This window comes from Vitis vinifera, chromosome 4, assembly GCF_030704535.1.
Source record: "Vitis vinifera cultivar Pinot Noir 40024 chromosome 4, ASM3070453v1".
Lineage (NCBI taxonomy): Eukaryota > Viridiplantae > Streptophyta > Magnoliopsida > Vitales > Vitaceae > Vitis > Vitis vinifera.
Genome location: NC_081808.1, coordinates 19,320,686 through 19,342,784, shown reverse-complemented (window position 1 = coordinate 19,342,784; position 22,099 = coordinate 19,320,686). Strand labels below are relative to the sequence as shown.

Here is a 22,099-nt window from a genome sequence, read left to right as displayed (position 1 = left end):
CGACAAAAAGCCGCCCGGTGGGGCCCGCGAACCGCCAATGAGATCGGGTGGGTGCATAGCCTGGTCAATTTGTGGGTCTCACCTGTGGTCACTTCTACGTCAACAAGAATTCTTTTGTCAGCTTTCTCAACGCCTTTTTCTAGTGCATGGAATGTTGTTGTGGTACAGTGGGAGTAGGTTAGCTCAGAGGTGAGTCTGCGGTCTCCGCCGTGGGATGGGATGTGAGGCGTTTGGGTTTTGACTTTTGGAGGGTGATCGAACGATGGGAGGGTTTATCCCAGGGGAAATCTCAATCTCGTATTTTCCGCAAAGCAGGGTTTGAAAGTAAGAGTTTTGGAAAAGCACGTTTAGACGTAAGGGGGTTTCTTTTAAGCCAAGTTTGTGCGATTGTGTTTGGGGGAGAAGAAAAAGTAGGGCGGTGGCGTTCGTATTTGGTTCTGTTTTAAGACTTTAGAGGGACCCAGGTGGAGAGGTGTATGTGGTATGTGGAGCTTTAACGCCCACATTTGACTTGTTTGTCTTTTTAAGTCTTTATGGATTAGTTTTTGTCCATTCCTAATGATTGCAACTCAACCCTAACTCATGGTGGTGTAATGAACCTTGTTATCCATGTTTTGTAAATTTTACGCTCTCTTTGTTAACGGTTTCGAAAAAGAGTTTTTTATCCACCAAAACCAAATTTTCTTTTTAAAAATAAAAAATATGCTTATTTCAAATAACATTTTAAAGTTACTTTTCAGGATTTTCACTAAATAGGTTAAAAATATTTCAAAATCGTAAATAAAATTTTTATTTTGCAAAACATCATTTTAAATTGTTTTTTAATATTAGAAACAATTTTTTAAGAAAATAAATTTGATAAATTGATGATAAAAATAAATTTTTAAAAACTTATTCTAAAATTAAGTTATTTTTAGAATAATTTAAAATATTTTTAATTTTTTTATAATATTTTAAATCACAATTTAAGAAATTTTATCATGTGTGACTCTAAAAATTTTAAGTAAAAAAATAATGGAAAGAAAGAAAAAAATATATATATAAATTATTAATTATTTTTCTTAATTTTTTTTATATATAAATTTGAAATATATATATAAATTTTTAATTAATTTTAATCATAATTATTTTTTATTTTTGATAAAACTAAAAAAAGTTAATTTTTTTTTTCTTTCGTTTTTTTCGGTATTTTTCAAGAACCTGACTCGAGAAAGGATAAACAGGGAAAACTGCTTCTTAAATAAAGTTATTTAATTAAAAAGTTACGTGAGGGAGAAGCTTCGAAGAGATCAGCCGTGTGATGTGTGCAGGCAGTGGGAGGGTGGAGTGTGATGTGAGGATGGGCAATTGGGCAATTGGACATGACATTCCTCCTCAGCATCCCATGACATACTCCCATACGCCATACCCACATGCACGCACGCAAAGATAAAAAGGAGGCAATTATAATCCCCTAAAAGGGCCCCTCTCCCCTCCCCCTTCATTCCCCCTCTTCCATCGGGAGTTTGAGACCCAAAAAAGGAGTAGCAGTGAGAGCTTTCCATCGGCTCTTTGCCTCTCTTATTTTTCTTTCTCTTTCTCGCTTTCCCCTTAGCGATGAAAGTCCCAGTTCCAGCCCAAAACAACCATTCTCCAAACCCTAAACCGCTTTCTTGTAACAATACCACCCGGAATACCGCTTTTCGGAGCCCTGCTACTGATACTATCAACGTGTGCTACGAGCCTACCTCTGTTCTCGACCTTCGCCGCAGCCCTAGCCCTGTGGCGGATAAGGCGGCCACGTTTCCAGGAATTACTGCCGTCTCCGACGTGTCGTTGCCACTGTCGGAGGAGCCTGGTTTTCAGTGGGAAGACCATGGGATGCATAATTTGGATGATTGGGATCCTACCGTGTGGGATTTCGTATTGCGTGATGACTCTGCCCCTGTCTTCGGGAGTGTTCCTCAGTTGGGTCCCTGCGACCCTCAATTCCCACACCTCCCTCTCCCTGACCTCCCACCTTCCCAACCCATCTATCATACTCAGCTTCTTCCTTTCGATTTTACTCTCTCTGAAATTTCTTCCAATCAAAACCACAACTTCAATCTCAACTCTTTCCACTGGAACGTTGGCTCCGAGTTTGTGGAGGAGCTTATTCGAGCAGCCGAGTGCTTTGGATCCAACAACTCACAGCTCGCTCAGGCGATATTGGCGCGGCTCAATCAACGGTTGCGAGCTCCGGTGGGAAAACCACTCCAGAGAGCTGCCTTCTACTTCAAAGAAGCTCTCCACTCTCTCCTAACGGGCTCCAACCGGAAGTCTCATTCGTCGGCATCGGAGATTGTTCAGACAATAAAAGCGTACAAGGCCTTCTCCATGATCTCTCCTATCGCTATGTTCTCCAACTTCACCGCCAGCCAAGCACTCCTCGAAGCTGTCGATGGATCACTCTTCATTCATATCATAGATTTCGACATCGGACTCGGAGGTCAGTATGCCTCTTTCATGAAAGAGATTGCGGACAGGTCAGAGGCTTGCAAAGTCAATCCTCCTGTTCTTCGAATCACCGCTGTCGTGCCCGAAGAGTACGCAGTTGAGAGCAGATTGATCAAAGAGAATTTGTTTCAGTTCGCTCAAGAGCTCAAAATAGAATTCCGTATTGAGTTCGTGTTGATTCCTACTTTCGAGGTTCTATCATTCAAAGCGGTCAAGTTCATCGACGGAGAAAAGACTGCTGTTAACATATCGCCGGCGATATTCCGACGTCTCGGTACCACCAATAATATCGCCGGATTTTTCTGCGATCTCCGGCGGATTTCCCCACAAGTTGTCGTGTTTGTAGACGGCGAAGGGTGGACCGATAGCGGAGCGACGTCGTTTAACCGGAATTTCATCAACGGCCTTGAATTCTACACAGCGATGCTGGAATCATTGGACGCTGGTGGCGCTGGCGCCGGCGGTGATTGGGTTCGTAAGATTGAGATGTCCCTGATTCAGCCGAAGATATTTGCGGCTGTGGGAGATGTGGGACGGCGGGTGACGGCGTGGAGGGAGCTGTTTTCCGGCGCGGGGTTGGGGCAGGTGCAGTGGAGCCAGTTCGCGGAGTCTCAAGCAGAGTGCCTACTAGGGAAGTCACAGGTAAGGGGCTTCCACGTGGCAAAGCGGCAGGCTGAGATGTTGCTTTGCTGGCACGGGAAACCATTGGTGGCCACGTCAGCATGGAGGTGGTTGTGACCATTTGCGGCACTGGCGGTGGTAGTAGTGGGGAAGTGGCTTAGGGTGGGACTAAAAAAACATATAACATATGCAGGGCGACCGGGTTTTTTTGTTTTTATGTATGGTAGTTTGTAAGTCGGTGTCTATTTGGATTAGAACTCCCTGTCCTCTTCAACCATGTCTGGTTTCTAAACTAACTAGCTCCAGAGATTAGACCACTCCTGGTCAACCCTACTGGTCGAGCTATCTGTCATCTCTGTCTTTTTGTTTTTGAAAATGCATGGAAGTAATTGGTTGCAACTTATTTTTATTGTAGACAATAAGAACATCCATTGGTTGTTGTTGTCAAAGTATAAATTAGAGAGGCAAAAAAAAAAAAAAAAAAAAAGGCTCATGTGACCATTTTCTTAAGTGCTTGTAACTCAATTTTAGTATAAAAATACAAATGATAATAACTTAAAACCAATCATCCCACTTTAAGAGATGCTAAAGGGAGACTACAATATCATCAAGACATGTACATGGTGGCCTAAGGAAAGATGATCGAGGATGAACGAGTACCGATGGTCTTAATGCTGACTCCCCCATACATTGCACGACCCTCATATGTTGCATGACTCTCATACATCAATCAATTCCATAAGAAAATTAATTGTGATTGAATGAATCTTCTGTATTATCATCATAGTATGGCATTATATGTAAAACCTTACTCCCAACTTCATAAGTAACAAGTAATGCATTGGTTGCGATATCACTTCATAATTATAACATGTTTACATGACCCGTGTATAGAGGAACTGGGTAATGCATTAAGTGTGATAGAATGAACATTTTATACAATCTAACGTCATTTCATAATTATAACCTACATAAAACCTTACCCCACGTCAAATCACTTCATAAGGAACATGTAGCATATTAATTGTGATATTGTATCACTATTACATGGTTTGTGACAACTTTACCCTAAAATCAATGGCTTATATTCATTATCTAACAAAACATCGATGAAGAACAAATGATGTATGTTTTTAAACTAGAGACAATAATTCACTTAATCATATCATTTTACTTCATTCAAGCTTATTTCTTTGTTGACATAACACATGTGCAACAATACATTTGTTATCACTTGTCAATATGCAATGTGACGACAACACATGTGCCATTATATATTTGTTCACATGTTAATATAACAAAAAAACGAAACTTGACATAACTATTTATGTTACACGAATATTGCTCATAGCTATATGATCTTGTTTATTAATATTACTTCAGAAATTATAAATATTTAATAAAAAATATTTATTTATTTCTTAAAACTCATCTTATGGCCGTGTGGAAAATATTCTATCCTCAAACTTTGAATATAAAATTCATTAAAAATTAAATTTTAACAATAAAAAAAAGCTCTTCAAGTGGTGACATGGTGCCCATTTTCTAATTCAGCTGTGAACCATCAACCAAGCCACTTTGCGAACAGGAGTTAAATTAGACCTGTGGCAGACGGCATCGCCCAATGAATCGGAGGTCTCAATTTTCGAATGGCGTGAGAAAGTAGGGTGTAGGGCGTATGCAGAGAGTGAAGTGATTTGACAGAGAGCGACCGAGGACCACAGAATTTTCCAATAATAGCGCTTCCACACGCTCTCTCTCCATCGTTCCCTCCCCTGAATCTTTTCCGAGGTGGAGGAGCATCATCACCAATACGACGTCGTTCTACCCTCACCTGTGTCTGATGATAGGAACGAAAACGTTAGTGTTTGGTCCAATCATCAGAGCACATTCTTGAAATGGCTCTTCTGGGATCCACCGTCGCGAGGGAGGTCAGGAATAATCTTTAATCTTCCCTTCCCATGCCTACCTTTCTTTTCATGCTTGTCGGTTAGGGTTTCATTTTTTTGATCATCCGATTTCATTTTTTTTTTAATTAGGCGTTTTTTTATGATTATTTATTTGCTATGCGATTCGATTATAAACTAATGATGCCAAATTCAAATTTGTTTCTTCACTCCAAGTATGGAAACAATGAAGATAAGGTTTCAGGCAAAAAGAGACTGTATGGGTGTGGAAACTCATGGAACAAACTTGTGTAGAACTGCTGACTTTGTCTGCTTTTGGATAAAAAAATGGAGACTGAGGAGCTAGTTGCTTTTGAGAAGAAGTTGTTTTCTGTCTATAGATATAATAAGCATAAAAAGAGATTCCAGTAGATCTCAAAAAATGCAACATTTCTTTTTTTAAATTTTCTTTTCACAATATATATGAATAAATGGAACTAAGTTGATCTTAGAAATAAAATTTATAAAATGTGAAGGAAAAAAAAGAAGGAAAAAATAGAAAAAACAAAAAATCTAAGACAGTTTTGTAGATGGAAACATGTGGAATGTACTGGGATTCCCTCAAAATGGTTATCCTCAGCTATCCCATTTAATACCCAAGAAGCCCTTTTCCTCTACGCGGTAACAATGACAGCTTTAATGCTGGATAGTATGTGTTTTTGTTTGTGCCTTGCACCAAAATTTGTGAAAAAGTGATTAGGCTTATTGAGCTAGAGTGGAAGTTGCACGGGCTTATTCTGTTTGTTGAAGTCTGGAAATTGGAAATGAAGAAATTTATGTGTCGAGGATGATAATGTGATTGCTTAATTTGTTGAGAAGAAAGTTAAATATTATTAAATGGCGTCAATGTTCTAATTAAAACGTATAATGCAGATTGTGGAGGTAATAAGATCATTGTCTGAATTGATTTAGAACTCAGATGGAGTGCTTGAGTCATTCTTTTTGTGTTTGAATGGAATTTGTCATGTCAATTAAAAGTGCGAAAGATTTTGAAATTGAAAACCTAATTCATCTGGTGCAGGTTGGGTTGCGATTGCTCCTTTGCCCACTTGGTTCTAACAATATTGTAATTCGAACAGCATGGTGAGCTTTGGATTGATATTTTTTTTAATCACATTAACTATTACTAGTTTTTTTATTAGGATTTTGCAATAGCCTTGTTGCAATTTTTACTGCTAAATAACCAATTTGGTTTCTAGGTAAAGAATAACTGGTTACACCAAAAGATGTGGTCAATACAGCCAGAACCACACCCCCTGTAACCTAAGTCAATTCATGAGGTTTTTTAAATCCACCGGTGAGATATACATGAAATACGTAAAGGATCATCATTAGGACTATCATACTTGCTGACCATCGATGAATTGATTGGATTAACCAACCGAAGTTCTCTTTAGTCATTATGTATTGAACATAAGCAAAAGCCTCAGTAATCATCACACAATAGTAAAAATTCATAGCAAATCCCGTAGCTACTTGTCCTAAAAAACAAGTGTAGTTCCTCCTAGATAGTAAAATATGTTGACATGAGAAGGAACATATTTACTAGTTATATCATCTGCAATTGCCTGAAGAACCAATCATTAACTTTATTGAGATAGGTAAACCAAGGGGGTGCCCCCTCTGAGAACCGTATATGAGAATTTTATCTCGTACAGCTCAAGTAGAAACACCTAAATACTAGTTGAAACGGTTATGTAATAGAAAGTTTCAAACTTCTTTGGATTTTGCAATAGCCTTGATTGTAAAATAAAAGATTGTATTTGCACTTTATCCACTAAGAAATAGCAGCATAACACCATTATTTGGTTATATATGTAATTTTCATTGTTTAGTTCTGCAGCTGTTCTGTGGGTATTGTTTTGCCTGTGTACTCTACATTCAAGGCTATCGAGAGGAAAGATCAAAATGAGGAACAAAGGTGGCTTTTATATTGGGCAGGTTTGTGGAGGCATTAGATTTTATTTTATTTTTAATTGGTGACACTAAATAATTAATTCTTTTATTGTAAATGAAAATTTATATTTTACATTTTATGTAAAATCTATATGAAGTCGCTTTTTTACAATAATTTAGACTTCACATTTTTTCTATTGTTCAAGCAATCTAGGAGGTTAGTTCATTATAAGGAAATCCATTCTTGAGTCATAGGGTTTATTAGGTAGTAAAATGAAAATTTTTTTGAGGAGGGATATCCCTTTTGGAAAGGTCATGGTAGGAAAGTTCAGGGAAAAGCTAGAGATGGTGCTTTCGGGTTGGGAGGAAAGGTTATGGTGTTGGCTTGTGAGGAGTTTTTAAGGCGAGGACAAGGTTTGAGGCATGTAATAGGAGAAGTGTTGTGAATCTAATTGAAGATAGGGTATTAACTCCTTAATTTTTGAGATTTGATGGGACATGCTAGGGAATTAATCCTCTGATTTTTAGGATTGTATAGTTACATAATTCCTGATTTTCGAGATTGTATATCCATATATATATATTTTTTATTTTTTATTTTTGGGGTAGAGGTTTTCTAGGAATTAGTCTACTTTTTGAATTTGTGTAATTTGGGTTTTGTTTGGATACACTTCTTGCTTTTTGTTTTTTTAAAAACAAAAAATGATAGTAATTTCTATATAAAATGAAAGTACTCTTTGAGACTTAAACAAGATAACGACTTTTAAAAACTGTTTAAGAAATTTGAGGTATTAAATTTAAAAAATTTTAAGTAATTTTTAAAGATATAAAGTTAGTTCATACTTTTTATATAAGGGTAACTATATTTTATAAAGAAATTACTATACTAATTTCTATTTTTAAAAATAGAAAACAGAAAGTGTATCCAAACAAGCACTTAGTCACATTATTTTTGTTGGATTGTACACTATAAATGATGTATCATTTTATTAGAAATGGAATAAACAAAAATTATTCTTTTCCACATGGTATTAGGGCTTGTTCAAGGTCTTTAAGTTTTCTTCTAATTTTTTCCTGGTGGTCTTTGTTACCACCGATTTCCAATGTCTTTCATTGTTGCTATTCTATGCCTTTAGCTACCTGCATTGCTATCACCATTTTTGGTTTCTCAACAGCCTTCTTTACCATTGATTTGTTTCTATTTTGTTGTTACTATGTTGGAAATCTCGGAAAATTCGACCTCAAGCACTCAACCACTAATAAATGAATATCAAAATCTTCATCCCTTGTTCAGACTTAATGGCTGAAAGTATTTAGTCTGGTCTCAACATGTACGCACCTGACGGAAACAGGCAAGCTCAACCATTTGATTGGACTAACACCAAGTTGAAGATGATGCCAAGTTTGTTGCTTGGGATGAGGATAACTCCATGATCATGTTCTGGCTGTGGAACATGATACAACCTGAAATGAGTGGAATGTGAATGTTCCTAACCATGATAAAGGAAATCTGGAAGGTGGTAAAACAAATCTATTCTAAAGTCAAAGACGCAGTTTAGATTTATGAGATAAAGGTCAAGTTCACTCTACAAAATAAGATACTTTATCTATAATTGAGTACTATAGTGCCATTGTAAGGGTTGTAGTTTGAATTTGACCATTATCAAAATCTTGAAATGAAGTATAGGGAGGATGCTGCTATGTTTCTTATGTTTATTGAAAGAGAGCGGATATTTGAATTATTGGTTAGACTTAACATGGCATATGATCAAGTATGTGTTCAAGTTCTTAGGAAGGAATCATTGACATCTTTGAATGAGGTATTCTCAATCATAAGGATTGAAGAAAGGAGGAGTATAATGTGGACACTTTAGCAAGTGAAGGGTCTGTCCTTGCTGTTTTGTGCTCTCAAAGCAGTCTCATCTCTAGCACAAATTCTAGTAGAGGAGAGGTTACCAAGTAGGCAAGTAATGAGAATAACCTCTAATGTACTCATGGCAAGAAACCAAGACATATAAAGGAGATATGCTGGAAGTTGTATGGGAAGCCACAATCCCTCAATAGGAATGGTGGAAACTGAAACCAACAGTAGTCTGGACAATGAGGAGGCTAAGCAAATATTATACTTTTGCATGAGAAGCCTAATCATGAGAATTCAAGCAGCTTGAAGTTTGAAGGACTCCAAAAGAAAGAAATAGAAGGACTTGGGAGTTTTCAAAAGAATTGACAAGTCATCTACTCATCCATTGTGGGAAAGCAAGGGGGTTGTTCTCTTTTCTTCGGTTTAAAAAATTGCTAATGAGTTGGCATGAGAGTTTTATAGGCAAAAAGAGAAGAAAGGCTTGGAGAGCACCTCCTCCTTTGCCTGTTTTGCACAAGCTAGCAGAAATGTAATCACAGAACCTTTGAAGGGCTACAACGCTCAACCTATCTCTTAAGGATTCCTTTATTTTTAACCTGTACTTATAGTCTCGAGGGTTTCTTCAAGATGATGTTTAAGTTGATTCCCCCCTCCTTGATAGACTTCCTTGAGTAGTTGTCGTCTAAGTAATTAGAATGCGGTTGTGGTTGTTGGTTGTTTCTTGTTTTGCTTTTAGATGTATACTTCTTGTGTCCTAGGTGTGTCCCTTTTTTTGTTAGTGCTTTTAGGATATTCATTTGCTTATCCAAAGAAAAAATAGATGAAAACTGTTTTGCATTGTTCAAAGCATAAAACATTGAAATGACATAATAACATGTTTGTTAGCATGTTTACAAAAACAACTTTTGAAAACATGTCCTCAAAATGGGGATTATATATAGAAAATGTTAGAATATGATTTTTTTTGCCTTCTAAAAAAGGCAAACACTTTAACTGTTGCGTTTTTTCATTTTCATAAAATGTGAATTTGTGAAGAGCCATTTTCATTGCTGTTAACAAAAGGTCCCATAGCTTCTTTGATGCCAGGTCTTGTAATTTTATTCATCTTGTTACTTGAGCATTCCTTGGAGGCAAAATGAATATTGGACATTGGATGGTTTGTTGCGTTTTGGCTTCAAATCTTCAGTTGTACATGCCTGATGCTTATCTTGTTATCTTTCACCATGCTATGAAGCATGAAAGGATTATGCGGAAGTTGGTGCTTTCATGTGCATGGACACATTTTTTTTTTTCCTTACAGTAGTAGGTGTACAACATGGTCGTATAAGAAAATTTCCCCTTGTAGGATTTGTTACTTGAATGACATCATTGTTAACATTATATATATATATATATGGAAGGGGTGGGGGGTTCGTATTTATGGTGTAATCCTTTTTTCTTGTGTATAATGTGGCAATGTAGGTAATCAGAGTAGGGGGTTTGAATTGGGTGATGGTCTCTTTTTAAATTTTATATAAATTTGCAAGCTATAGATGTGAAAATAAATGCTAAATAATGCCAAGTGTTGAATTTAAAGAAATAAAGAATAGATAAGATGTAAACAACTATTGTTAACATGGTTGGCACAATCGGCCATGTTTGTGGCCTCTTAGGTCTTCCACAAGCTTTGATTGATTAAAAGAGTCTTCTCAACCAAGACTCTTCTTGTCCTTCTTTACATTTGGATTCTTTATGTTTTAATGCACCTTCACAAACTTCAAGGTGTTATACACAAACCTTATGCACAACCTCACAGTAATACAAATGGTAATGAATATAATAAAAACTCTCTCAAGAGTAGGTAAGCAATTTATGGCTAAAGAGAAGTGCTTTAATGAGATATGGCAAGTTCAAGCTTGGAGGTCTCTAAAAGTCTTTAAAAAGGGTATTCAATGAAGTATGAATGATATGCAAATATTTTATTGGCTTTAAATGTGTCTAAGGCATCATTCATATATCATTTGGGGTCAAACTAGCCATTAGGCACATGTTCCTTAGATGAGGTCAATCAATAAATTGACCACTTGACTAGTTGTTCAAGCATTAAATGCATTGCAGCTGCCCATTGATGAGCAAATCCATTGAACAGATTGATCAATAGGTGAACCATTTGCACAATAGGTCAACAACTTGATCAACCTCTTGGCAGATGCTAACAATTTTTTCATGATTTTTCAATTTTCAGCGAGGAAAGGGCAATATGTTGATCAATAGGTCAACCAGATGCTATGGCAATGCATTTGCAACTTTTAGTATTCATTTTGGGAACTTTTGATGCTCTGAAGTTTTTTAAAATATGAATTCACCTTTTAAGGACTTAAACCAATTTAAGACTAATTTTCAAGTTCGAAAGGTCTTGGTTTAGTCTCTTAACCTCTTAAAAACTTTGAAGTTATTTTCTTTGAAAAATGAGGTTCAAAGTGGTCCACTATCACTTATATAAGGTCTTTATCATTCTCATTAGTTGCATCTTCACCGAGGTTACATACAAAAAATAAATAAAAATTATACTCTAACTAGGTCTTCACTTGAGTCTTCACAGTTGTCTTACATGATGTCTCTCTTTGTTGAATTGAGCTAAGCCTTAACTAGCTTCTTGGAGATGTTAGCATGCTTGATTTGTTGATATAAATAGTTGCAATCATGAGTAGCTATGCACTTAACTAAAAACCCATTAGTACCTTAACCTTGCTTTTTATCATCGAAACCTGGATTACCCAACCTTTGGGCTAACATACAAGGTTTTGTTACTTGAATGCCATTGTTTTTAATTTTGGATGGAATTTTACATCACCTTGGAGTTTACAGTACACACACATTTGCATATTTTTTTATTTTTTTATTTTTTTTATTTTTTAATGGAGGAGGATGCAAGATATGGTCTAAACTTATCCCACTTGATCAATGATATAGTATAAACTTTTGTTTCTCAAATGGCTTTATTGTTGATATTACATAAATATTTTTATTTATTTATTTATTAAAGAGGGGGGATGTTCCATATTGCATAAGTTTCTTCCTTTCTTTCTTGTTCAAAGATATGGTATAAGTTTTCTCACTGAAATAACATTATTTTTTAATGATTGATGGAATTGCATGCATGTGCACACAACACACATGTATTTTTAATTCTTTTCATGGAGGGGTTGCACGATACCATATAATGTTACTGAAATGACATTATTGTTAATCCTATGTGTGTGTATATATATTATTTATTTACTTATTGTATGGAGGGGAGTGTAAGATATGGTATATGCAGTTTTACCTTGATTAGAGATATGGTATAATGCTTTCTTACTCCAAATGGCATTATTGTCATGTTTGATGGAATTTTACATCACATTTGAACTTTATAATGCAACTGATGATGTTTGGACTTTGTACTGCTAATTTGACCCCTTCCAATATTTACAGCTTATGGATCTTTCAGCTTAGTGGAAGTGTTTGCTGACAAACTTATATCTTGGTACAGTTCTGAACCCCAGTGTTGTGACTTTGGACAAACATCTTTGGTTACACATGACAGATTATGCTTCCTTGAACCCCATTATAGAAGGGTTAAACTATTGTTTTTATATTTGTATTGGGTCTTTTATGATGAACATTATGTACTCATCTCATTGGGAAAATTTTGTTATTATATAACTCATAAAAGTTTGCCTATCAAAAAGAATAAAAGAAACTCATAAAAGTATCAAGGGAAGTAGGCCTTTTACTCCAAACACAATTTTATTTTAGGAATGCCCCTTGATTTTTTATGGATGTTATTTTGAAGGTAATCCAGAAACTTTATAATAAATACTTCATCTAACATTAATCAGTCTGATTAACAGAAACGAGTCTGACAATGCTCAGAATAATAAGCAGTTTTTTATGTTCCCCATTTTCTTATTTACATCTGTTTCTTTCCACATGTTTCATCTCCTTGTGCATCCCTTTGCCCATTCACCAGTTAACCATTAAGGAAATGACTAAAAGCTGTCTGGCATTATCATAAATTAATTTCCCTTGCCATTAAATGTAATTCCGGTTTTATCCTATTGAGATGTTTCCCTATTTACCATAGGCTTCTCCTATTGACCCTCAATAGAAGGGATGATAACAACTTCTACTGGCCTATTAAGAAAAATGTGTAAGATGAACTGGCAACTTGCCATGGTTAGATTGTGGAACAAGTTATAGTGCCATCAGATGGGCCTGAAATCTACTTTGTATGTCTATAAATATACACACAAATATATGTGAAAAAGGTAATAAAATCTCTCTCTCTCTCTCTCTCTCTCTCTCTCTGAACATGAATGGTAGGGGAGAAGACAGTGTTTGTATGTTTTCCATAAATTAGTTGCACTGGTGGAGCCAGCTGAGGCCCAAGTGCCTTCCCCCCACCCCATAGAGAAGGTTGAGTAGCAATTAGCATTTTTTATCATGTACTTGGATAAAACACAGGCATAATCCTCTACAACTGTGCAAGATTTTATTTAGCAACTTCTATTTGTTTGTAGATTACTTATAATAGTTCAGTTGCTTGGATGTATCTCACTCAAATACAACCCATACCACTTCCTTTTGTCTTTTGGAAGACAAAAGAAATTGGAAAAAAAGAAGTATTATTGGATAAAAGTAGTTCCCCAAAGAGTCCACAATTATTAAAATGAAAACCAACATCTCAAAGCATGTAGGAAGTGCAAATGTGATGATGACAAGAGCTTTATATTCGTCCTCAAACTAATTCTAAAATTTCTGAATATATATATTTTTTAAAAATCTATTATGCAATTGAATAAACATCACTAGATGAATAATGTTGTACCAATGGGAGCTTTAATGCAAACAATGTTAGTTCCAGAGTACAAAGATAAATAATCCACACAAAGGTGGTTTTAACGTGGTTCGACCAATCCTGCCTATATCCATGGATGAGAGAATTATTCCATTATATCATAGGGAATATTATAAATGACAAAACCGGATAAAACTATTAGGCTCCTAAAACATCTCATGTTTCCTTGCTCGTTGTATCAACACCCTAAACTATGAGTCCCTTGTTCTAGCGGGTGTCTTCTATTATTCCTTACATCTTTATGCACCTCATATAGTCTTTATAAACCCATTTCTATCTCATAACTTTTTTTTTTTCTCATGACATTTATAAGGATATTCCTAATAATTTTCCTTATAGATATAATATAACAATAACATATCAACTTAAGAAATATTTTTTACAAAAAAGAAATCTATACTAATTAGGAATTTAAGACATTTTCCAACAATCTCTACTTTGGATAAAATTCCATTAAATCAATCTTCCATCTCTTCATGATACACATTTTTTGTATCACATCCTAATGAGAGAGCAATTGACTTCCTCCTTTCAACTAAAATTCCTTTTGTCATTATCTTGTGTGCTTTTTTTTTTTTGGCTCTTCTAGAAATCTTCATTCTTAGCTATAATACCAATATGCTGTGTCAGCGAAAGTTTTAGAGTAAACAATGTTAGTTCAAGAACACAAACATAAATAATCCACATAAAGGTTCATGAGGTTGTGACGTGGTTTGGTTAATCATGCTTACATCCATGGATGAGAGAAAATCATTCCATTATACCACAAAGAATATTACAGAGGACACAAACCAAATATAACTATTGAGTTCTTGAAACATCCCATGTTTCCCTACTTTTTGTATTTATCAGCGAGTGAGGCAGGAAGCCCTAATGCTACTTTTTATCCATTTCATTTAGAGATGCAGTTTCAGTGTCAGTTGCCATATACTGATATACCCTGAATTATGAGCCCCTCATTCCACTGGGTGTCTCCCATTCTTGACATTTCTATGTACCTCCTATAGTCTTTACAAGCTCATTTCCATCTAATTAGGAATTTCAGACATTTTCTAACAAATATAAACATTATAATTAGAATTTAAGGTTTTATATATACTTCTGTCCTTTTATTACTACTGGAGGGTGCTCCCTCTTGATTAAATCTCTGCCTTCACCCCTAAATTTAGCTGTGTTGCTTTCTAGTGTAAAATCAGTCCATAATGAAGTTAATTTGTTTATCGTCCACGCCTGCATTTTTTTTCTTTTTCTGAACATGCATTTCTTCAATTAGTTCCTTTTCCTTATCGTCCTTTGTGATTCAATTACTACTTTTTGTGGAGAAATTGTTGAATGCAAGCTTGATAGATCCTGTGCTGCTTGTTTTTCTGTACAGGTCTCCACTGTACTATCATCTCAAGTTTGCATTTCTTGTTTGGCTTCAATTTCCATCTTCTGGTGTAAGTTTAAACTATTGGTTTTTTTTCTTTCCGTATATGGAGAGAACTGGGGGGAAAAGGATGCATATCATTAATGGTTTTGACTTGTGTATTATGTGTCTTTCCTCATTTCATATCTCATTTTATACTATTCTTTTTCATTTATGTTGATTATTTATCATCTCATGTTAAAGTTGCTTAGCCAATATCCGAGGTTTGTTGGATAAAACCAAATATGTATATTGGTGAAATATTTTGTACCGAGTTCACATCTCCATATTTGAGATTCAGTGCTGTTGATTTAAAATTTAAATCAATAGTCTTCAAGAAAAACAAAAGCAAGTTCCTATGTCAATGGACATTTTGCTCCATACGCAGTGTTCGGAGTTTTCCTAACAGCCTTCCGATATGCTTATTATTTTCCAATCAAAAGGATTCTTTTCTTCCTCTTCCTTTTTTTTTTAAATTGAATTTTTTACCTGGTAATAATGCTGAATTTGAGATCTATAGGACACTCTTGAAAAAATAATAATCCGTGTGTCATCAGTAGAGGCAAATATGGATGTTTTATGGTATTGAAAAATTGAGATCATTTCATTGTATCAAATTTGAAATTAGTCCATTGTGTTTTAACTAACATGGGAATTGTTGGTTTTGTTTTCCTGTGGCTTTTGAAACTGCAATTGTGATGATTCTGAAAAATCCTTGAGATGACACTGTTGAATTTTTATTTTTATTTTTTTTACTTAACCTGCTTTTGAAACTGCAATTCCTCTCGGTGTTTGTGATAATATTGAAAATCCCTGAGATGAAACTGTTTAAATTTTTTTATTTAACCTTTCTTTGGCGATGATTCAACTTCCTGTGATGCATCCAGCCAAGATGGAAAATCATTGGTCATATATTATGATTTTTACATGCGGTGGACCTGCACATTTTATGCTGCGATTCAGATGAGCAATAAACTGATAACCTGATAGTTGATATTGAACTGCTTGCTTTGAATCAGGGTGCAAGGCATTTATATATGTGCTACCTGCGTCCGTTCTTCTTGAGGCATCAAGCCAGAATTGATCAAGTTGTGGGCTCTGCATATGGTGAAATGGCAAGTCCTTTGATCATCCTTTGATCATTTACCACCAGTATGCTGGGCAGAATAACCTGTGTTGACATTGGGTACTCATTATTGCTGCTTAGTCATCTCTAGAATGCAGAATTCAGAACGGTCTATTGGTTTCCTTGATCTACAGGTGAAGCTCATGAGTTCACACCAAGCAGAAATCCAGGCTGCCAGGACTCTATTCACAACTATTATGGCATCAGGCAAGAAAGATTACATCCTCACTGCCTTTTTCAATTCGCTAGTTTCCTTCCTGCTGTCAAATGAAACTTAGTGTCTTGTTTCTGGACCAGCGAACCAAATATTAAGGGGTGAAGTTACCTCGGTTCAACCACAATCGCAGAATGTGGTTGAAGGGCAGAGAAGAATAATTTCAGATTCTGGGTCAGACCTTGATGATTGACACTCCTTTCCTGTTAATATACATGCTTTGCAAGCCTTTCCTGCTCTCTGTTTGATAAGTTCGTTACGTGTATATTCCATTTTTTTTCCTTTTATTTTTGTTTATAATATAACCAGGTAGTTATTTGTTACATAACTAACTAAATCACTCTCTAGGAAGAGTGAAACAAGAAAGAGAAAAATGTTGTATCTCTTTAATAGTTTGAAGCTTGTTTTATGCAACAAATGCCTTCCCCTCCCCAGCAAAAGGCGAAAGGCTCCATTACCCGATTTCTTGATCCATTTGGAAGATCCTTCAGGCGATTACCTGTATTTTTATGGAATGGCGGTTATGCTTTCAAGAACCAAAAGGAACCCGTCAATGTACATAAGCTCCGGCCATGGAAGATATTATTATAGGGAATGAAAGGCAAGAGGCAAACCTAGTCTCAGATGCGATGGAGAATTGAGGTATCATAATTCACATCTTAGTATGCATGTTCATAATGGATAAATTAATCAAGCACACGAGACATCGCAAACAGAGTGTAAAAATCCCATTAAATCCTTATAGTCATCAAGAAAAAAAATCCCTATTAAACAGCTGTCTAAGCAATATGACATTATTATTTTTGTCAATTCTACTCTTACAATCACCTGAGCTCCAGCTCCAACTCGGAAGTTTTAATTTTGTAAATCAAATTACAATTACAAGGGTAGGTAGGTTAAGGGTATAGATTAGTAAGGAAATTAAATGCTTGATTCTCAATTAAAGCCAAAGTCAGAAATACCTGAGGTTTTAAGAAGAAATTTCAATGTCGACTGCATACTCAACTGTTGCCCTCGACGCCCTGAGATTGGAGTTGTGTGGGGTTTTTCTCTTTGAGGTTTGCAGCCACTGCATCTGCTCCACATACCCGAGTCAATTCTTCCTGTTTGAGCAGCAAAATTATCATTGTGATTAATAGGTATATAATTTTTGCTGAGACAAATGAAAAACATAAAAGGAGAGCTGAAGTCTAGTAGTTCATATAGCTACCAATTAGTACAAATATTAGTCTGTTAGCACTATTACAGTATAAAACTAGACCACAAATGTCATCTCTTTTCAATTCATGTGGTTCATACAAAAACTGCAAGCAGTGCTTTCATGAAGAGCCAAAGAAACTTGTTTTAATTTCAGTAAAGATTTGGGTATGGTCATACCTAGATTGATAATCTGCAAAGGTTTTATTTCCCCTTTCCCGTATTAGGAAAATTTTGGAGTAAATAATAATAATGAAACTCAAAAAATGCAATGCTTATTGAAATAACATAAAAAGGACAAGCAGAGGGAGGAGGCAGAGAGAGGGAGACCTTAATGGAATTATTTTCAGATGTAAGCTTCTCGCATTCCTCAGAAAGCCTCTGCAGCTCATCTCTGAGTGCAGTATTCTCAGTGCTCAAAGTTTCTACCTTTGCTTGTAGTTCCTCACACTCCGCCTAGTGAGAAGAAGTATTGAGAATTCTCGCTCAATAGAAGTTATAGTTAATAAGCATTTAAATATGAAACTAAACAAGCATAAAATTTCACAATATAATAGGATTTGAAACAACAAAACTGGAATACTTTCCAATATCTATCAAATGCTCCTTGAAGTAAAACACATCACAAACAGAACTTTCAACAATCAACAACAGCCCCTAATTATTCCTGTGTTCTAGATGAATTCCAGATAAATAGGAGAAATAATATCTTAAACCTTGGAAACAATATGCAGTAGGTACCCTTGGTTTTGTTTGCATCTAATTTCCAAAAGTGTTGGGAATACATCCTCTTCTTTAGTCCAGGCTACATCCTCTTCTTAAGATTTTTCATGATCATCAATCTCCTAATTTATCCCGCAAAAGCAACTCTTTAATAGCCACTTGAACTTCTCTTCATTCTACTTAAATCTTCCTTGCCAACAGCTTTTACTAAAATTGGAACAACTCTGTACCATAGTCAGGCCTTTTTCTGTTGAGGAGTTTGGTCTGAGGAGTTGAAGACATATTGGAGGTAAGAAATCTCAAGCTCTCTGACTTAAAGGAGACAGAAACACCAGATTCTTTTAGAGTGGCTAATGCCCACAGGCGGGGCAACTACATCAGCAAGGATTTGGGGTGGGTAGGAGGGATGAGGGAGTGGCTTTCAAAGGTGTCTGACATTTGTGTGATGGTGGCAGATTTTTTTAACATCTTTACTTGGACCCTAGAAAAAGGAGACCAGAATTGGAGGGTTTAGATTCAACTCGACTAATGAGGCAGATAGGGAAGGCTTGGAGGGATTGTTTGATTAGGAGGTTTTGGTTGCTTTATCAAGACCTAGATGAGGACAGCCTTGGAGCATGATGGTCTGACAATAGCTTTTTGACAAATTTGTGGGGGGCTTCAATGCAAGCTGAGGAAACAAAATTCTTGCAAGACTTTCTTCTGCAAGGTTTTTTTGAGCCAAAATCTTCAATGCCATCTTAATTCTATTGGTGCCCAGAAAGGGAGGTGCTGAGAGCATAAAGGTCTTTAGACCAATAAGTTTGGGTTGGTGTATGTATAAGCTTACAGTCAGAACAAGCAATCAAGTCCTCCTTATACATATCTTTTTGGATTGGGTTAGAGTGTTCATAGTTCATTGTTTTATAACCATAATAGGCTTTGTTGATTGGTTGGTACCAACAAAGGAAAGAGCAGTTATTTTTTGTAAGCTCTCTTCCCTTCTGTTTGCCTAGGCACATTTGTATGCATCATGTGTACTTCGGTGTGTCCTTTATCAGACACTTTTAATGCATATCATTGTTTTGCCTATAAATAAAAAAAGAAAAAAGAAAAAGCATAAGCTTTTGCCAAAGATCCAAGTTAATTAAAGAGATATTTGGCTAAAAGACCTCCAATACTATTGAAATTGGAAGAATAGCCTTCCTTATAAAAAGGAAAAAAAAAAAAAAACCCAGTTGAGATGCTTTTGCCCCTCTTTATTTTCTCAAAATGTCATTTCCTCTCATTTGTAATTCATTTCTCCTCTTTCTTCATACCCAACTCTCCTCATTCCTCATACCTAGCTCTTTCAAGTTTACACTTTGTCCCTTTTTCCAAATAATGGCTCTCTCTCTTTAGGTTTACCACATTCTCCCTTTTTCCAATGAAGTTCAAACCCATAAAAGATCATTGAATAAAGAAAATAGATCAAAGATCAATGAACAAAGTACTCTCATCTCTTTTTTCTTCAAAACTTTTAACAGTTTTTATGATTTTCTTTTAAAGTGGTTTTTTTTAGTTGAGATTTGTTGGAGTTGTTTTTTGTTGGGGTTTGTAATTGTTTTTTGTTAGGATTTCTAGTTATTTTTTGTTAGGGTTTTTTGACGTTTTTTGTTAGGGATTTTTATGGTTGTTGTCGTTCTTTTTTTTTTTTTGTTATCATTTTTGTTTTTTTGGTTTTTTGCAATCTCAATTTTTGGTTGGGTTTTTTTGGCATTATTTTTTGTCAAGGTTTTCTATGTTTTTTTTTTTGTTTTTTGCAATTTCAGTTTGGGATTTTGGTTGAAGTTTTTTGAGGTTCTTTATTAGGGTTTTTTTATGGTTGCGTTTTTGTGCGGTTGTGTTTTTGTTAGGGTTTTTTGTAGTTTCAAAGATAAGTTAAAAAGTTGTTACTTGCTAAATCTTAAATCCTTAACAAGTCCTAGGATCAAGATTGATAGATGGATAAACAAGATTGATGGATAAACGGAAACTTAACATCAATTAAGTTCTTTTTAAATGAAACTTAACCATAATAAAGTTCAAATGACTACAATAAAGTTTTCTCTATAAATGAAATAGAAACTTAACCTTATTCAAGTTTTTTGCCAATGAAACTTAACTATAATATAGTTCAAATTATCATTATGATTGAAAACCTAACATCAATTAAGTTTTCTTTAAAGCAAACTTAACTTTGGTCAGAAAACACCCTTAAAAATGACAAAATGAAATAGAATGAAAACAAAAATGTGGGAATGTAATTGTTTTTGAAAGCAAACAGAACAAAGAGGGGTAAAAGAGTCCAAAGAGGGTCATTTCTCAACAAAATCAAAGGGGGAGGTTACTTTTACAATTTGATAGTTATTTTGAGTCATGTATGCAAATCACCCTTAATTAAATGAATGACGTTATTGGAAAAGTTGTTTCCGTGCAAAATGCCATCATGCATGAGAGATGGATTCTGGATGCTGTCCTTGATCCTGTGAGACCATTGACTCTAGAGTTAAAGATTTTCAGAGCAGAGATGACCTGCTAGCCAGATATTGAGATCATTGTAAATTAGGAGTTCTTATGTTCTGCTATGGCCAAAATAGAATTGGGTTAAATAATGGATAGATTGGATTCATTTGCATTTCTATAGTAAGATAATGGTGCCCTTACTAATTTCTTTCCCAAACTTGAGGAGTTTGGGGCAATGGTAGCCCCCTTGTCCCGTACCTTTCTGTTCCAGTGATGGAAGATCTGACTTGTTTTATTACCATAGCAGTTGAAGGTGGTTGCCCTAGTGGCTGCAAAAGAGGGGATTGTGATTTCATATCTGCCTTTCACTAACAATTCTCTTTTGTTTTCTAATACAAACCATGATCAACTATTGTACTTGAACTGGATTCTTTTGAGCTTTGAATTGGCCTCTAGGCTTAAATTTAATTTGGAAAAAAATAAGTCAATCCAGCAGGCAGAGTGGACAATATAGAATACTGGTGTCTTTACTTGGGTGAAGTTAGGGTATTTACAAAGTATTTAAGGTTACTTTTGGCTTTGTTCATCTCTATCCCAGTTTGGGATCCAGTTGGATGGTGGTTAAGAAGAGGCATGCCTTGCGGAAAGGGCAATACTTGTCCAAGTGGGGTAGATTAACACTATTGAGAAGTAGCATATCTAGCCTCTCAATCTACTACATGTCCTTTTTTTTAATCCCTAGGGTTCTCCAGATCTTCTTGGAAAGAACTTGGAGAAGACTGCATTTGATTAAGTGGTCCACAGTTAGTTTTGATAAGCCTCAGTGAGTTGTGGGTTAGGAGTCCACTGGATTTGGAGCTTAATAAGGCCTTGCTTGATAAGTAGTTGTCGGGCTTTGCTGTGAAGAGTGATGGTAAGATGGAGGGTAGTTGGTGTTCTGTGGCAGGTATATAGCCTTTGGAACAGGCCTGTGAAAAGCTATAGGAGAGGTCGAGAGGATTTTCATGCACACGCTTGTATCTTAGCATGAAATGTTCTTAGAAGTAGGTTTTGGATGGATCCTTGATGCAAGGGATTTGGGTCAAGGTGCTGCCTCCTAAACATGGTCCTCATATCTCATAATAGCAACGTTCCTTCCTACTAGACTCTGGGGCAGACCTGCAAAAGCTATAAAGAGAAATTGGGAGAATTTTCATGCAAGCACTTGTATCTTTTTGATAAGTAAAAGGGTAAATATTATAAATGAACAAGGATGCTTTACATCAAGGTATACATGCAAGCACTTGT

General features: G+C 35.7%; 3 protein-coding genes across 8 annotated transcripts in view; 2 read left to right on the top strand and 1 right to left on the bottom strand.

Moving 5' to 3' along the window:
* Nucleotides 1–1,421: 1,421 nt before the first annotated feature.
* Nucleotides 1,422–3,499, top strand: LOC100251313 (scarecrow-like protein 15). The gene has a single exon (XM_002268409.5). It carries the CDS (start codon nucleotides 1,597–1,599, stop codon nucleotides 3,211–3,213), a length of 1,617 nt encoding a protein of 538 aa, XP_002268445.1. The 5' UTR covers nucleotides 1,422–1,596; the 3' UTR covers nucleotides 3,214–3,499.
* A 1,108-nt stretch (nucleotides 3,500–4,607) lies between these two features.
* LOC104879140 (HVA22-like protein k) lies at nucleotides 4,608–16,891 on the top strand. 3 transcript variants are annotated; one of them, XM_010650877.3, is made up of 8 exons: nucleotides 4,608–5,027; nucleotides 6,064–6,125; nucleotides 6,886–6,983; nucleotides 12,256–12,307; nucleotides 15,057–15,120; nucleotides 16,109–16,204; nucleotides 16,350–16,422; nucleotides 16,513–16,891. In XM_010650877.3, exons 1-8 carry the CDS (start codon nucleotides 4,995–4,997, stop codon nucleotides 16,620–16,622), a joined length of 588 nt encoding a protein of 195 aa, XP_010649179.1. In that variant the 5' UTR covers nucleotides 4,608–4,994; the 3' UTR covers nucleotides 16,623–16,891. The 3 variants fall into 3 exon arrangements, with proteins under 3 accessions (XP_010649179.1, XP_010649180.1, XP_010649178.1); XM_010650878.3 differs by having other exon boundaries at nucleotides 4,633–5,027; nucleotides 6,878–6,983; nucleotides 16,314–16,422; XM_010650876.3 differs by having other exon boundaries at nucleotides 4,636–5,027; nucleotides 16,314–16,422.
* LOC100258205 (G-box-binding factor 1) overlaps nucleotides 16,671–22,099 on the bottom strand; it is a 32,071-nt gene continuing 26,642 nt past the window's right edge. For 2 of the 4 annotated variants that reach the window (XM_002272725.4, XM_059736397.1), the window contains 2 exons: nucleotides 17,957–18,082; nucleotides 17,138–17,532 (listed from right to left, as the gene is read on the bottom strand). In XM_002272725.4, the coding sequence (XP_002272761.1) occupies nucleotides 17,431–17,532; nucleotides 17,957–18,082 (228 nt within the window). In that variant the 3' untranslated portion in view covers nucleotides 17,138–17,430. Of the gene's footprint in view, nucleotides 16,929–17,137; nucleotides 17,533–17,956; nucleotides 18,083–22,099 lie in introns of those variants that run through there. The other 2 variants (XM_019219470.2, XM_019219471.2) reach the window with 2 other exon arrangements.

Coding starts and splice junctions, on each gene's coding strand:
- LOC100251313 (XM_002268409.5), top strand. CDS start 1,597: ATGAAAGTCCCAGTTCCAGCCCAAAACAACCATTCTCCAAACCCTAAA.
- LOC104879140 (XM_010650876.3), top strand. CDS start 4,995: ATGGCTCTTCTGGGATCCACCGTCGCGAGGGAG. Junction 6,126..6,885: donor ATTGTAATTCGAACAGCATG/GTGAGCTTTGGA, acceptor TTAGTTCTGCAG/CTGTTCTGTGGGTATTGTTT. Junction 12,308..15,056: donor GCTGACAAACTTATATCTTG/GTACAGTTCTGA, acceptor TTTTCTGTACAG/GTCTCCACTGTACTATCATC.